The following is a 15597-nucleotide window of genomic DNA, read 5'->3' as shown; positions in this document are numbered from 1 at the left end:
GAATTTGGGAATGATTTCACAGATTGTCCAATGAGGAGAGATTGAGTTGACCAGGGCAATAATCAGAGTTCTGAAGAACGGGAGGTGATTTCATCGAAACATGTAAAACATAGTTTAACAGAGTTGGTGTTTAAGAAATGTGCCCTCTGACTTGGGTGCAAATCTAGGAATCACAGACTGATTAATATCAACAATTTTAGTAACAAAACGAGAAGTTTTCTTCATTCAGAGGTTTAGATTTCATGATTGCAGAAGGCAGCAGATAGATAGTCTTTTGGTGATTTCATGCAAAATGGGATTAGAAAAAAATGTCTGTACATGGAGAATTGTAGACTACGGGGATAGTTTGGGGAGCGGAGGTCAGTGGAGAGCATTCACTAATGATTTAATTGAATATCACAGTAAACCCGAGCCAAGAAAATCTTGTTTAGTTTATATTAATTGTAAAGTTTAAAACCTTTACATTTTATATTTAATCTTTTCAGAACAAACATTTTCAGAATCAGTTTTCTATTATTTCCCTCCAACAGCGAAGTATGATCATTATCTAAAAGACAGCAAGTTCATACAGTTTTGTATATTTTTAAAGGAAAGTAACAACGAGCTGGTAAAGTTTCAAATCTCTGTCAGTTCTACATCACTCAAATCAGATAGTTCAAACACCTTCTTGGATGTAATTATATCATCAGCAGTGTGGAACTGCAGCAGTACTATCTAAACTAAACCTTGACCATGAAGCAATATTTCTGCTGCAATTGGTAAAGGTCAATAAACATTCAGCCTTAACAAGACCCATCCAGATGTACAAATTCACATTTCCACAATGTCCCTCTACAAAAAAGATTAAACATTTTTCATAGAATGTGTTTTATAATGATTTTGCTTTTAAAGTTACTTTTATGCAAAGTTAACTCTAATGTGTGTAACAACAGGACCTAGATGAAAAATGGTTAATATGCTAACTGAAAGTTGTTATCTCCTTGGAGAATAAATTATCAGCAAAGCATAAAGTGTTAGAGGAACATGGCAGATCAGTCAGCACCTGTGGAGGGAAGGCAATGTTATAGGTCTGAATCGTTCTTCATACTAATTTACAAAGAACATTAGCAGTTTGTTAAATTAAGAAATGTTATGTGTGATGTTAAGTGAGAAAACACCAAATGCTCACAACATTGTGAATGTACAGTTCGGATTGAATAAACCTATGGAACAAACTAACTGATGTACTGTGTGTGTAAGCTTGAGTTGAAATACACTTGAATCTGACAGAAACTGTAGCCCCTGTTTAAATATGCATTTCATGTTCTGAGAATTATCTGCCTCAGAGGGTGGCAGAGGCCGGTTCTCTGGATACTTTCAAGTGAAAGCTAGATAGGGCTCTTAAAGATAGCAGAGTCATGGGATTATGGGGAGAAGGCAGGAATGGGGTACTGATTGTGGATGATCAGCCATGATCACATTGAATGGCGGTGCTGGCTCGAAGGGTCAAATGGCCTACTCCTGCGCCTATTGTCTATTGAATATTAGCCCTCACTTTCACTGGGAAACACTGAAGCCAAACAAGAATCCAGGTCAGAAGCAGCCCATAAATAAGGACACCTTGAAGTTGTGTTCGAATTGATGTCCAACTGAATTTTTAAAATCACTAATTATCATCTCAGACTCTAGAATACCGTATTCAGACGGGGCACTTGTTGGCTAGTCCTTTTCATCCATGAGTCAACTGGGAGCCCAAGGTTGATAGAGTTTGACTCTCCAACACTAATCTACTTCATTCAAGTGAGCACAAAATAAGTTTACTATTCCTTGCATAATGTAGTCTAGGGAAATGTTCATGACACTTATTAAGTCCAAATTTTGTCATCAGATTGTTATTTATATATAATTACAAGTAAAATCAATGCTTTTGTCTATTGCTTTACTATCAAGGCCTGTCACAACAACTGAACTACTTAACTGCTTATTATATAAGAGTTTTTTGTAAAACCATTTAGAGAGTAAATGATCACCGCACAGTCTGGGATGCTCTTGTCTCAAATTTCTCCAAGATGCAGTAAGACTCCATGTAGAAAGCTGAATGAACTATTATTTATGTGATAGTAAAAAATAACGTTTAATTCAATGTGAATTCTGAAAATATGTTCTTCTTAATAATGTGTTATTTCATTATAGGTTCAGGGCCTCCAGTGCGGGAAGACTGGACGATCAATGCTAGATGTATTTGTCAGGAGTCTTACAATTCTCTGCATGGCAATAGCAATTGTTCTGTCCTCCATTTCTGTGTGCGATGGTCACTGGCTGTTTGCAGACACGAAGATATTTGGACTCTGGCATTTCTGCACCTTACAACTTGACCACAAGGCTGAATGCACAACTGAAATCAGTGTGGCTGAGGTCAATGGCTTATACACTGGCCTAGTTTTCATAAGAATTACCACCACTCTTGCTGTGGTGCTGGCAATATTTGGTCTGGAGATGCTAATTACTTCTCAGCTTTGTCAAGATCCCAACGCCAGGCGCAAATGGGCATTTGGCTCAGGACTGACTTTACTATCTTTCTCCGTGACATCTTTGGGCATGTTGACCTTTGTCATTCTGTTGCGGGACTTTATTACATTCACAGGTTTCACTTTAACATTCTGGTGTGAATTCATTGCCACTTTCCTCTTTTTCCTCAGCAGTATTAGTGGTCTTCAAATTTACAGCATGATGCCTGTAGTTGAAGATAGTTTAGCAAGTGTATAATTATCCTTATCTCTGTAAAAATAAATAAGTTTTGAACTCTGTAAATGTGAAATGGAACTAAATTATGCTTAGGTTGTTTTAGCATCTCGGTAAAATTTACTAAAAACTCATTTTGCTTTTCTTTCTTATTTTATATTGTAATATGAAGTCATGTTTCTATTTTCTGTTCTACAATGAATCAATAATTGTTGATACAGAAAACAGCTAAAAATTATTTTCTAAGTGAGGTTATGTGTTTGTGGGGGAGGAGGCTTGTTAATTCACTTTGCTTAAAATAACACTGACAATAATTTCTTCATTCATTGCAATTAAAAAACAATCATACAATTGGTTGTTTCTACTAAACTCGGCAATAGGACTGGGTAAGTGGGAAGTATTATTATCTTAACATTGAAATAATGCCTCATTCTCAACATTTCCTCACTTGAAGATTTTTTTTAAAGGGATCATGGCTTCACAAAAAACAACTGTATAATGCATTATAGCACTATAGTTTACTACATTATGGTTTTAACTTTCTTGGGATTTGGATTTGAATCCAACACAGACTTGCTGGATGAAAGATTTCTCTTCATTGATTGAGTAAAATGAATGTGGAAAATCTTAAACCAACCCTTTTGGGGATAGTTTACAATGTAAAATGTCCACAAGTTGACATTAAATTGACTGAATCCCTGAGAATGTTTGGAAATGACTGATAGCTGAGGGAATTAGTTGAATGGATACTGATGCAGTGCAGGTGCTCCTCTGAAATTGTGTTGAGGCACATTGTTGGGGTAGAACTGAGATTTTTTTGCTCCAAATCTCACTAAACTATATCTGTCATCCAAGGCCTGTAATGCTGATATAAAACAGATTCATTTCATTATCTATGCTGTCAATGCGATAATGGGGCATAGAAGAAATTATCCCATATGATAGAAATATTGTGGTCAACAGCATGCACCTTGACATTCTGATGAGATTGTGTCATGTGGCACCCTGCCAGCTACATAGCAGTCTGAATGATTATATGGATGCTCATTTTGCAAGATAAAAATAATAACCATACAAGAAAGAAATCATGCAAAATAACACTGGGATAAAACGGAAACATTGGTTTTAATGTAATTAGTTGAATAGTATTGTCTGAGACTTACACAAGACAATTTAATAGAATCTCTGCTAACTATAGACTGTACAAATCATTATTCAATAAAAGCATTTAGTAATATTCACACATTGTTGTGGATGTTCCTTGATTTGATCACGTACATTTCAGAAATAAACTTTAAGCACAAAATGGTTAACATGAAAATATACATTTGTAAAATTGCATTTTCTCGTTTATATTGTGACTAAAAACTGAACCGATTCATGCAGTAAGCCCAAAATAGCAAATTTCAGCTTTACACATTGGTTTTCAAAAGCAATGGATCACATTCAAATCTTTTACAATGACATTGCACTTCATAAATAACTACTTTTAATTAAAATCGACCATTCACAGGATATACTGAGATTTTTTGTGGGTTCTGGGAAACCATGATATCTTCATTCCCCAACTATTTCAATGCTATGCACTTGTAAAGTTTTTGTTTGAATGACTTGGATGTTTTGCCATCAAAGGAGAAAAGTGCTTTTTCAGAAAAATTCCTTGTCAGTTTGATATACAGTTTAACAATATTGTTAGACACTGAGCAAGGCAAAGCCAATGTAAGAGTACTTAGGAGCTAGTTTTTTTGTGTCGTTAATTTACTTTAAATGTAATGCAGTTATGCAGTTATACAGGGGAATTGTACTTCAATATAAAATTAACTTATTGCAGCCCACCTTGTTTACCTTCATGATCTTTTCTCAATTGAAGTGCATTTATTGAATTCCTTCCTTGTTTGTACCATTTCATGAAAGATTTATAGCAATTATACTATGAATCTGCATGTAACAAAACAAATGTTTTGCTAAACTTAGACATGTGTGGGAGGGGGATGGGGAGAGAGTAAAGGTTGACATTGGAAATGCAGAGAAAATAAATCATTAAAAAAATCTTTCTTAAAATTTCTTTCAATAATTAATATCTAATGAAATGAAACTCCGCCTTTTGTAATAGTTTTCAGTGCATTAAGATATGGTATTAATTAACATAAACTGTTAATTCCGGGCCGCTGAGGAGGAGGATGCTGACCGTCGGGGTTCGGCGTGAGGGCCTGAACATCAGGCCACATGGGGCGGCGACTGCGGGTGCTCGGAAGGCCCCGACCATGGATGAACACGGAGGGGAGGCTGGCTGGACTATGGTGCCATCCTCACCTTGGTGCCATTTATGTTATGTTGTGTCGTGGACTTTCTGTGTTTGTGCTTTTTTTTTTTTTTAATTCAATTTCAATTTTATTTTTAATAGGTTTTATTATTTATTTATTTTTTAATTATTTTTTTTATGATACTGCCTGTAAGGGAAATTCATTTCGTTGTCTCGAGACAATGACAATAAATTTGAATACAATACAATACAATTAAAAACATACTTAACTGAAATGGGTTAGATTTTGGGTAGTGTTTAGTTCATTTTACCACAGAATATAACATTATCACAATGAATTTCAGGGGTGTCGATTTTGCAATCTGCTGAAGTACTATCATATCTTAGAAACCAAAGTTGCTGAATGTGCATGAATAGTACAAAGTGATACGAGGTTTCCTGCTATTTACCAGGCCAAGTACAAGCTGAGAAGAAAAAACGGAGCTGCCAAGGAAAGGTACTCTGAGAAGTTGAGGAGCAAGTTTTCAGTTAGTGAATCTTCTTCAGTTTGGAAGGGCTTGCAAGAAATTACCAGCTACAAGAGGAAAGCTCTTTGAACAATCGTCAGCTGACCAACGACCTGAATGAGTTTTACTGTAGGTTTGAAAATCAGAAACGTAACCCTGGTACTACTTCCCCCCTCCCCTCACCAATCAACACAGCCAGACCCCAGTCTACAAAGAATGGACCCTGCACCCTCTCCTTCCCATTCATCACTTCACACCCACTTAAGGCAAGACTCCAGTATGAAAAGACTGGACCATTTCCCAACCCAACCAACACTTCACATCCACTCACAGCCTGCCCTCAGTCTGCAAAGACTGGGCCCTTCTACACCCGCCCCCCTCCAATCACCACTTCACACCCAATCACCCACACCCTCTGTGCTGCACAACATCACTTATCCAATATCAACAATAAAAATAGAGGAGGTGGAGAGGCTTTTCAGAGGACAAAAAAGCTGGAAATCTCCAGGACCTGACAATGTTTCCCCTACTACTCTTAAGGTCTGTGCCAAACAGCTGGCACCAGTCTATACAGACTTTTTTAACCATTCCCTGCAAACATGTACTGTCCCTGCCTGCTTCAAAGTCTCCACTATTGTCCCTGTACCCAAAAAGGCAAGGATTACTTGTCTTAATAACTACAGGCCTGTCACACTGACCTCTGTAGTCATGAAGACACTCGAAAGGCTTGTGCTGGCCAAGCTGAAAAATATCACAAACTCTGCAGTTTGCATATCGGGCCAATAGATCTGTGGATGATACAGTCAACCTGGGCCTGCACTTCATCGTTCAGCACCTAGACCACCAGGGGATCTGTGCTAGGATCGTGTTTGTTGATTTTAGCTCTGCATTCACCACTAACGGACCCATTATGAAAATCCCATAATATTTTTTGAGTTAGTTTGGATTTTAAAGGTACTGCGTGGCAACAGGCTCTTCAGTCTACCAGTGATCTACTGTACTGACCAGCGATCACCTATACACTAGCAATACCCTACACACTAGGGCCAATTTACAGTATTTACCAAAGCCAATTAACGTACAAACCTGTATGTCTTTGGAGTGTGGGAGGAAAACCGGAACGCCCAGAGAAAATCCACGCGGTCACAGGGAGAATGTACAAATAGCATCCATAGGCCGGATCAAATCTGGGTTTCAAGAGAGAGCTAGATTTAGCTCAGGGCTAAGGAAATCAAGGGATATGGGGAAAAAGTCAGAACAGGCTACTGATTTTGGATGATCAGCTATGATCATATTGAATGGCTCGAAGGGCCACACATATTTTCTATGTATCTGCCGCTGTTAGGCAGATGCTCTGCAGCTGTGCCACTGTGCCGCCCAAGTTATTGGAATCATGCAACATTATGACAAAGAAAGAGGTCAATCTTGTCCATATTTGTTGTGAAGGAGCTCTCCAGCCTAATCCCATTTTCCCACACTTGGTTAATAGCTCTGTGGGTCATGGCTCTGTTAGTATAAATACAAGGGTTTCTGCACCTTCCACCTCTTCAGCCAGTGCTGTCTGGATCCCTACTGACCCACTGGATGCATTTGTTGATAGCTACCTCCCTTATCTTTCTGCCAATTACTTTAAAACTGTGGCCCACTGATTTTGATCCTTGTAGTTCCTTTTAAACCTCCTTTGCATCCATTCCAGTGCAATCGTGTCTTTCCTGGAACATGAAAAGAACTAAACACAGTACGAAAGTTACCGTCTTATTTGTGTTGCATACAGTTTTAACATGATCATTCTGAGAGACTAAGCATCAAACTGTCTTTTTAATTATCTCATTGACCATCCCTGTGATCATTTAAGGATCTGTACCTATACACCAACTGGTCCGTTGTTTCTTTCATCACTTGGTATCCACCGCAAAACCACTACCTCAGTTATCTGGATTACATTTTTCTGTGCCATTGACAAGACCACCAATACTTTCTTCCCCACGTTAATTACACAGTTTGTTTTTGTATCATCAACAATTTCCTTTATCATCTCTGTTTTTAGACAACATTATTAACAAAGTTAATTTTGACAGGATTAGACAGGAGGTTGCAAAAGTTGATTAGGGAGATATTTGTGGGTAAAGGATGTGTGACAAGTGGAAGGCTTTTAAAAGTGATATAGCCAGGGTTCATGTGCTGTATGTTCCAGTGAGTGTGAAGGGCAAGGCCAGCAGGAGTGGGGAACCTTGGATAACAAGAGACATTGAGGAAAGATGCCATTAAGGTGGAAAGAGTGCAGAAATGATTGACAAGGATATTGCCAGCATTGAGTTATTGCAAGAGGTAGGGCAGCTTGTCTTTATTTCTTGGAGCATGACACTTGCTATCCATGCCAAGTTTGGTCCAGATCGGTAAAATAGTTTCCGAGATTCTCGTGCGGACACACAGACAAACAGACAGACTTTTTTGTTACATATATATAGATGTAGCTTAGATCTGTTTGGTCCATTAACTCAAATGCACTTTTTAAGCGTACATTTTAAGTACACATTTTGATTACTTTCCATTCTACCATAGAGATATAAAGTCTATAATAGACTTTATTTATATTTCTGTGATTCTACAGACCTTGGCTGGGAACCTGGGGCTCACCAAAATGGTTCCCAATTGGGCCCCGCACCTCCTAAGGCCGGCCCTGCATGAGAGGCATTGATCGGGTGATGGAACATAGCTTTCCTCCCAGATTGAGGAATCAAGAACAAGAGGGCATAGGTATAAGCTGTGAGAGGAAAGATTTAATATGAATGTGAGGGGCAGCTTTTTCACACAGAGGGTGGTGCATATATGGAATGAGCTGCCTGGGGAAGTAGCTGATGCAGGTAAAGCATTTAAAGGACATTTTAACAGGGACATAACTAAGAATAGCATAGATGGGTAGCATGGTCGGTGTGGAAGAGTTAGGCTGAAGACCCTATTTCCATGCAGTGTGACTCTACGACCCTAAAATAACGGAGCTATAGAATCGTTCTGGTGTCAGAAAAATACTTGCCATTCAAAGCTCTTCAATTTCTGTCAAAATTTGGGACTTACTTTTATTGACAAGCCTAGCTTGAAGGATATTGTCAAATACTTTGCTAAAATTCATGCAGGTTACAACCAACACACTGCCCTTATCAATATTCCCTAGTAACTCTCAAAGAATTCTATGTAGTTAGTCAGACATGACCTTCCGTTCCAAAGTCCAACTGTCTCGCCTTGATTAAACTGTGCCTTTCCCATGTACAATATATTATGTTATGATTTCATATATGAATACATCTACCTTCAAATGTGTTGATTTAAAAAAAAAATACATATATATATATATATATTAATTAGATTAGATTCAATTTATTTGTCATTTGGACCCCTTGAGGTCCAAACGAAATGACGTTTCTGCAGCCATACATTACAAACAAATAGACCCAAGACACAACATCATTTACATAAACATCCATCACATTGCTGTGATGGAAGGCCAAAAAAACTTATCTCTCCACTGCACTCTACCCCCCCCCCCCCCCCCCCCGATGTCAAAGTCAAAGCCCCCGGCTGGCGATGGCGATTGTCCCGCGGCCATTAAAGCCACGCCGGGTGATGCAAGGTCGCACACCGGGTTCTTGATGTTAGAGCCCCCAGCGTGCGCTCGCAGAGTCCCGCGGCCATTCCAAGCCGCGCGGGGCGGTGATGTAAGGCCCCGCTCCAGGAGCTCTTCAACCCCGCAACTCGGGCGGAAGAAGTCGCCGTTGCAGGAGCCCTGAAAAGCGGTCACCCTCCAGGGACCCGCGGGCTCCCGGTGCCGCTGTCCGCCAGACCCGCAGTTGCAGCCTCCGAATCTCCTGAGGTCGGGCCGCAGCAGCGCTCCACCACCGCTCCACCCGCTCTGGACTTGGCCAGCTCCGCGACGGTGAGGTGAGTTGCAGCCCCAACGACAACGGAGACCCGACAAAGAAAGGTCGGGTCTCCTGTGCAGGGAGAGTTTTAAAAAGTTACCCCCTCCCACCCCAACCCCCCCCCCCCCCCCCCCCCCCACACACACCCCAACAAAAAATAACAAAAACTACATAGAAACATAGACAAAAAATAATAAAAACGCAGACGGGCTGCAGAGGCCGCTGCTGACGAGAGTCGCGCCGCCTACCGAGTAGTTAGGTATATATATATATATACGAGTAGTTAGGTATATATATATATATATACCTAACTACTATTACACAAAAGTTCTATAACACTGGTATGTTCTTTGTGCTGAAGTTTGATATTTAAATCACCTTATATTTTCCATTAAAAAAGTACTGACTACTTTCCTCAGTCTTCCAGTCTAATTTTTTTTAAGTTTCGAACAAGTAAGAACATGGTTAAAGATTTCACCTGGCCATTCATCATCGTGGACGTGGCCCAGCCGCTGCTGGGCACAGATTTCTTGCGGGCGCAGTAGCTCTCGTGGACGTGAGGGGCCAACGTCTCCTCGTTGTCCACATGTCAACTTTTGAGAAGATCTCCTTGCGCTCCACTGCGCCCACTGCGCTGGTCAGCAACCCCATAGCGACGGTGGACAATGTCTATGCCCAGGTACTGGCTGAGTTTCTGGACATTGTCACCCCCAAGTTCGGCTTGGCCAGCCTGAGGCACGGTGTCATGCACCATATTCTGACCGGGCTCACCGCTCCATGCCCGTGCCCGTAGGCTTGCTCCTGACACGCTCCTCATAGCAAAGGCGAAGTTTCGGAGTATGGAGGCCATGAGCATCGTTCGACGCTCCAACAGCCCATGGGACACCCTGCTGCACATGGTGCCGAAGGTATCCGGCGGCTGGAGGCCGTGCAGGGAATACCGCCGTCTTAACAAGGCCACGACCGCTGACCGTTACCGTGTTCCCCACATACAGGACTTCTCAGCACATCTGGCCGGGGCTAGGTTCTTCTCCAAGATCGACCTAGTCCGGGGATATCACCAGATCCCAGTGCGACCGGAGGATGTCCCCAAGACGGCAATTATCTCCCCGCTACACCTATCGTTCTGGCGGCCTGGCGCCGTCGCATGTTTGATGTGATCCAAGGGCTGGACCACCCATCCATCTGGGCCACGGTCGCTATAGAGCCCACAAGGTTTATGTGGCACGGACTTCGGAAGCAGGTCGCTCGCTAGACCCGGGTGTGCATCCCGTGCCAGATATCAAAGGTGCATCGACACGTCCGGGCGCCCGTTCAAGACTTTGCAGTGCCACGCCGGCGGTTCGATCACGTACACGTGGACATCTTGGGGCCACTGTCTCCATCCCAGGGTGTTTCAGTCCTGCTTACGGTGGTTGACCGTTTTACGCAGTGGCCGGCCACACAAATCAGGGATATCATGAACTTCTCGCAATTGAAGTAAATGGTTACAGCTGCTGTAAAGTCTGAGGCCCCACCCGGTCAGAGTACAAAATAATGCCCAGAAATCCACTTCATACCTTATGAAACATACAAGAGTGAGGGCAGAGGATATTCACCAGGATGCTGCCTGAACTAGAAGACTTTAGTTATAAGCAGGCACGTGCCGTGAGTAATTACTCAGGGTAGGCACTAGGCAGTCAGTCGACTTTTAAGAAATCGTGAAAATCGCATAAAATCATGAAACCCGCGCATGCCCAGAAAAGCGTAAAAACTGTAGATCGGTGCTCTAGGCAGTCAGTCGACTTTTAAAACATCTTAAAAAAAGTTCATGCGCAGATTGGTCTCCTCTCCTGTGGGCATGCACAGCACTTTACGCACAGTCCACGGTGCAAAGGCAGAATTTCAGTTGCCTTTATTGCCCGTTGTAAGTAAATGCTTGAAACAGCGTCCACGGAACTTGTTGAACATAGTTACGTGTATAATGCGTACTGCAGATGAAAGGCACGGGAGAATTATGCCTACCTAAGATCGATTATTAAAATAATAACCATTTAATAATAAATACTGAATTTAGTAAATGAATTGGAAATGTTTACTATTTATATTTAATAATTACCTTTTTATAATTTTTGTCAGGGCAGGCCTACCTTGCCTACAGTGATGGCACGTGCCTGGTTACAAGGCAACAATGGATATGCTGAACATGTTTTCTCTAGAGTGAAGAACATTGAGGGTTGATCTGACAGAGGTATATAAAATGATGAGAGGCTTAGATAGGATAGATGGTAGAGTGGTAGAGGTGTAAAAAAACAAGAGGGCATAGGTTTAAGATGAAATGGAGGAGATTTAAAGGAAATCTGATCGGAGGGGGGGAGGGGGAGAGGGAGGGAATGTTTTTCCCATAGAGAGCGGTCGATATCTACTGTCAGAGGAGGCAGTGGTCAGATACAATCAGTGTATTTAAGAGGCATTTAGACAGGCACTTGAATAGGCAAGGCAGAGGAGGACATGGATCTAGATCAGGCAAATTAGATTAGTATAGTTAGACAAAATGCTCGGCTTGATCCTGGTGAGATGCTAGATCTGTTTCTGCAGTACACCTATGAATCTATGACTCGAACAACCATTTCCAAGTAGAAATGTATCATGCTTGGAATTCAACACTGGTTGCACTGTGGAGCGAGTCAGAGGCTGGGTACTCTGACAGATGAAAGCTTTTTGAAAATCTACAAGGAATATGCCAGAACATAGAAATTAGGTGCAGGAGTAGGCCATTCGGCCCTTCGAGCCTGCACCGCCATTCAATATGATCATGGCTGATCATCCAACTCAGTATCCCGTACCTGCCTTCTCTCCATACCCCCTGATCCCCTTAGCCACAAGGGCCACATCTAACTCCCTCTTAAATATAGCCAATTAACTGGCCTCAACTACCCTCTGTGGCAGAGAGTTCCAGAGATTCACCACTCTCTGTGTGAAAAAAGTTCTTCTCATCTCGGTTTTAAAGGATTTCCCCCTTATCCTTAAGCTGTGACCCCTTGTCCTGGACTTCCCTAACATCGGGAACAATCGGGAACAAACCAGAACATGATGCAATGCTCTGCATTTGCCAGGATGGGTGCACCATCAAGAATGAAGCAACTTGTTTGATTACCGTTCCTCAATCTTAAACATTAATTTCCTTCACCGCTGTCCCACAGTGGATGTGGTGTATACCATTTACAATAGGCACTACAGATACAACACACGTTAGACATTTTAAAATTTGACTGAATGACAGCTTTACAATACATTACAAAATACCAGGTCCCACTAATTGGTGCACAAAATTGAGCTGCACTTGCTAAATACAAAACACACTTCATAATCCACACATGTAAGAACATTTCTTGTCCATTTTGATCAGAACAATGTCCCATGATAAGCATCCAATGCAAACACCAACTCAAATGACAGACCAATTTGGAATAATTTATACTTCCCAATGCAACTACCAAGCCTGACATCAAACCTACCAATAGTAGCATCACCTTTTGTTAAATTGTTCACAGCTACAAAAATCATTTGAAGTGCAATATTATATTTGTTTCTTTAAAGAACATCCGATTCCTGGAAAACAAGTTCTTGTTCTTTGGAACTGGAACTTGTCAATAGTGATACCTGTGTTCCACCAGTCATTACACTATTAGTTATGGAACTGTGTTGGTTTTGTAAATCCACGGCAAAATATTTATTCTGCTTCCACCGCCTCCATTTTCTCTTGATTTCAGTTCGCACCTAAATGCAAACATTCATATCTCATAGATAGAAAAACAAAATCTGAATGTTTGTTTGAAGAAAAGAACAATTTTGATCTTATGTGGCTTATAAGTAAGCATTGTTTATTAAAATTACTCACTTCACCATTAAGGAAACAGTAAAGTACTGCAACGGCAAAGCCCTGTGGATTAAAACAAATCCTATATTAATGACATGTTTACATTGATGTTCACATTCTCCCACAAGAGTCTTCCACTCCTCACTTAAAGTAATCTTAATTTGTGGATTACAATGCTTTTTAGATGTATATGGAATAAATTTCCCTCATGCATCCATATCAGATTATCTGAAATGATGTTAATGCATATTGGAAAAACAGTACAATGTACTCAGAAAATTATTCTCACAAAATCCATCTAGAACTCCACTACAATAATGGGGCTTTTAATTATTTATTTGGTAATTCTAAAGTTTATTCAAGTACATACCTGGAACGATCCAAGAAAGAGCTCTAAACATATTCGTAATTCTATGGCAAGGCTCCCTTCTGTTTCCGGAAAAATTATAAAAACTATATAGTGAACTCCAAACAACGGGATTAACAAGAAAGTAGACTTTGCAAGTCTCCTAGAAATAACAAAACAATACACAAAATGTATTAAAATACATCTGATTCTTACATTCTAGAAATAAAATTCGCTTCTGAATGGAAAAAAAATAAGAGTCAAAAGCCTCAACAGATGACGCTAACTTTCTGCACAGCCTAACCATTGCCTAACAATTTGAGTCAACCTAGTATTTATAGTGTCAATTCCATTGAATAAGGAATTGGTAAAAGAATGTCACCTTGATTATTTCGAATTGAATAACGACTCATCATTTTCAAAAATGTCTTTGACTATGGCATTATTGAGTTTCCTGCATTTCCCTACTTGCATATTGTTCCTTGATAAACAGAGATCACAAAAGATGGGTGTTTTACATCATGTGTTGCTTTGACTGTGTGCATGATACATTAATATTATAGAACAATCATTGAATCACGTTACTTTATAAATGGAAGGAGACATTCAGGCCTTCATACAAAAAAATTCCGAAAGTATTGCATATTTCCCTCTTTTATCATTCTCCCTATTTCGATTATCTGTCCATTTGCTTTTTAAGAAAATGACATTGATTTCCTTCTACTCTGTTTATAGTAGCACATTCTGTTCCCCAACAATTCCCTACATCTTAGAATTCTCCTAATTTATCTATTTAATCCTTTTACAATCTTTAAATTATTATTTTTTTATTCACCAAATTAATAACTAGAGAATAAATGTATATTAGGATTTGACTTAATCATAATGATTACGATTTTATTTTCATTTTATTTATAAATGTCTTGTAACGCTGTAGCTGGAAATATTGAAATGGTTCGAGGCAAAATTATCCATTCCCTTTCCTGCTAGTTTCAGAAATTCGGATATATATTATATCTAATGCCAAAAATAACATTACAGCACATATCTATAATTTGTCTCCTTGTTTTTGTATCACTTGCATTTAATTGAAAAGCCATAATTGTATGGCTTTCCTTATAGTTTAAGCACCTTTTAAACTTACACATCTAAAGCCCTGAATTTCTCATCCACTCCATTTTGGGTTACAATGAATAACAGGTAATATCTGCAACCAATACAATTTTAACATACTTCAGTCATTACTAAGAAATAGATCTTACTGCCAAAAGTAACTGATTCTGATTTCCACTAACATCTTTATTTTCTGATGTAATTTGATTAATGCTCTAAATCACTATTTTCATGCAACTGAATATTTTATAGCATTCTATTTGTAGAAATATTACCTTGGGAAATCACACAAATGGATATATCCAGAATGTACTTTTTATATCTTCAATCATTTCAAAGCCCATGATATGGTTTACAAAGGAAAGCAACATACATGAAGCTAGTGATATCACTATACAGGGGTTCAAATCTCCCACCACCATGGCGAGTTCAAGATTTTCCACACCCAGGGTTTACCATGAAGAAGATGGCAAGCATAGTGACTTACTTGTACTGGTTAAACTCATTCCCCATAACATCAGGTGTTTTTAGCTTTTTTATTAATATCCTAATGATGTGAAGAAAGAGCACAAAGCTGATCTGCAAAATAGAATAAAAATAAACATCTGAAGTCATGGAGTCAGAGAGAAATAGAGTACTGATTCAGCACTGACTATCAACCACCTATTTTCACTAAAACTTTATTAATCCCACTTTTTTCTCTCCACATTCTCATCAGCTCTTTACAGATTCTATCACTCTCCAAGCACTTTAGGGGCAATCTATAGTGGCCAGTTAACCAACCAACACACACATATTTGGGATGTGCAAGGAAACTGGAGCTTCTGGCGGAAACCCATACAATCACAGGGAGTACGTGCAAACTCCACATA

General features: G+C 39.9%; 2 protein-coding genes across 3 annotated transcripts in view; one reads left to right on the top strand and one right to left on the bottom strand.

The window, feature by feature from the left end:
- tmem37 (transmembrane protein 37) overlaps window positions 1-4556 on the top strand; it is a 30974-nt gene extending 26418 nt beyond the window's left edge. For both annotated transcript variants that reach the window (XM_055638575.1, XM_055638574.1), the window contains exon 3: window positions 2173-4556. In XM_055638575.1, the coding sequence (XP_055494550.1) occupies window positions 2173-2745 (573 nt within the window). In that variant the 3' untranslated portion in view covers window positions 2746-4556. The remainder of the gene's footprint in view (window positions 1-2172) is intronic.
- Window positions 4557-13624: 9068 nt separating this feature from the next.
- LOC129699146 (secretin receptor-like) overlaps window positions 13625-15597 on the bottom strand; it is a 36013-nt gene continuing 34040 nt past the window's right edge. The window contains exons 9-10 of the mRNA XM_055638814.1: window positions 15213-15330; window positions 13625-13775 (exon numbers count right to left, since the gene is read on the bottom strand). Coding sequence (XP_055494789.1) covers window positions 13625-13775; window positions 15213-15330 — 269 coding nt within the window. The remainder of the gene's footprint in view (window positions 13776-15212; window positions 15331-15597) is intronic.

The sequence above is a fragment of the Leucoraja erinacea genome, chromosome 7 (genome assembly GCF_028641065.1).
Source record: "Leucoraja erinacea ecotype New England chromosome 7, Leri_hhj_1, whole genome shotgun sequence".
Classification (NCBI taxonomy): domain Eukaryota; kingdom Metazoa; phylum Chordata; class Chondrichthyes; order Rajiformes; family Rajidae; genus Leucoraja; species Leucoraja erinaceus.
Note: the sequence above shows the minus strand (reverse complement) of the source record. Positions and strands in the feature narration are given on the sequence as shown.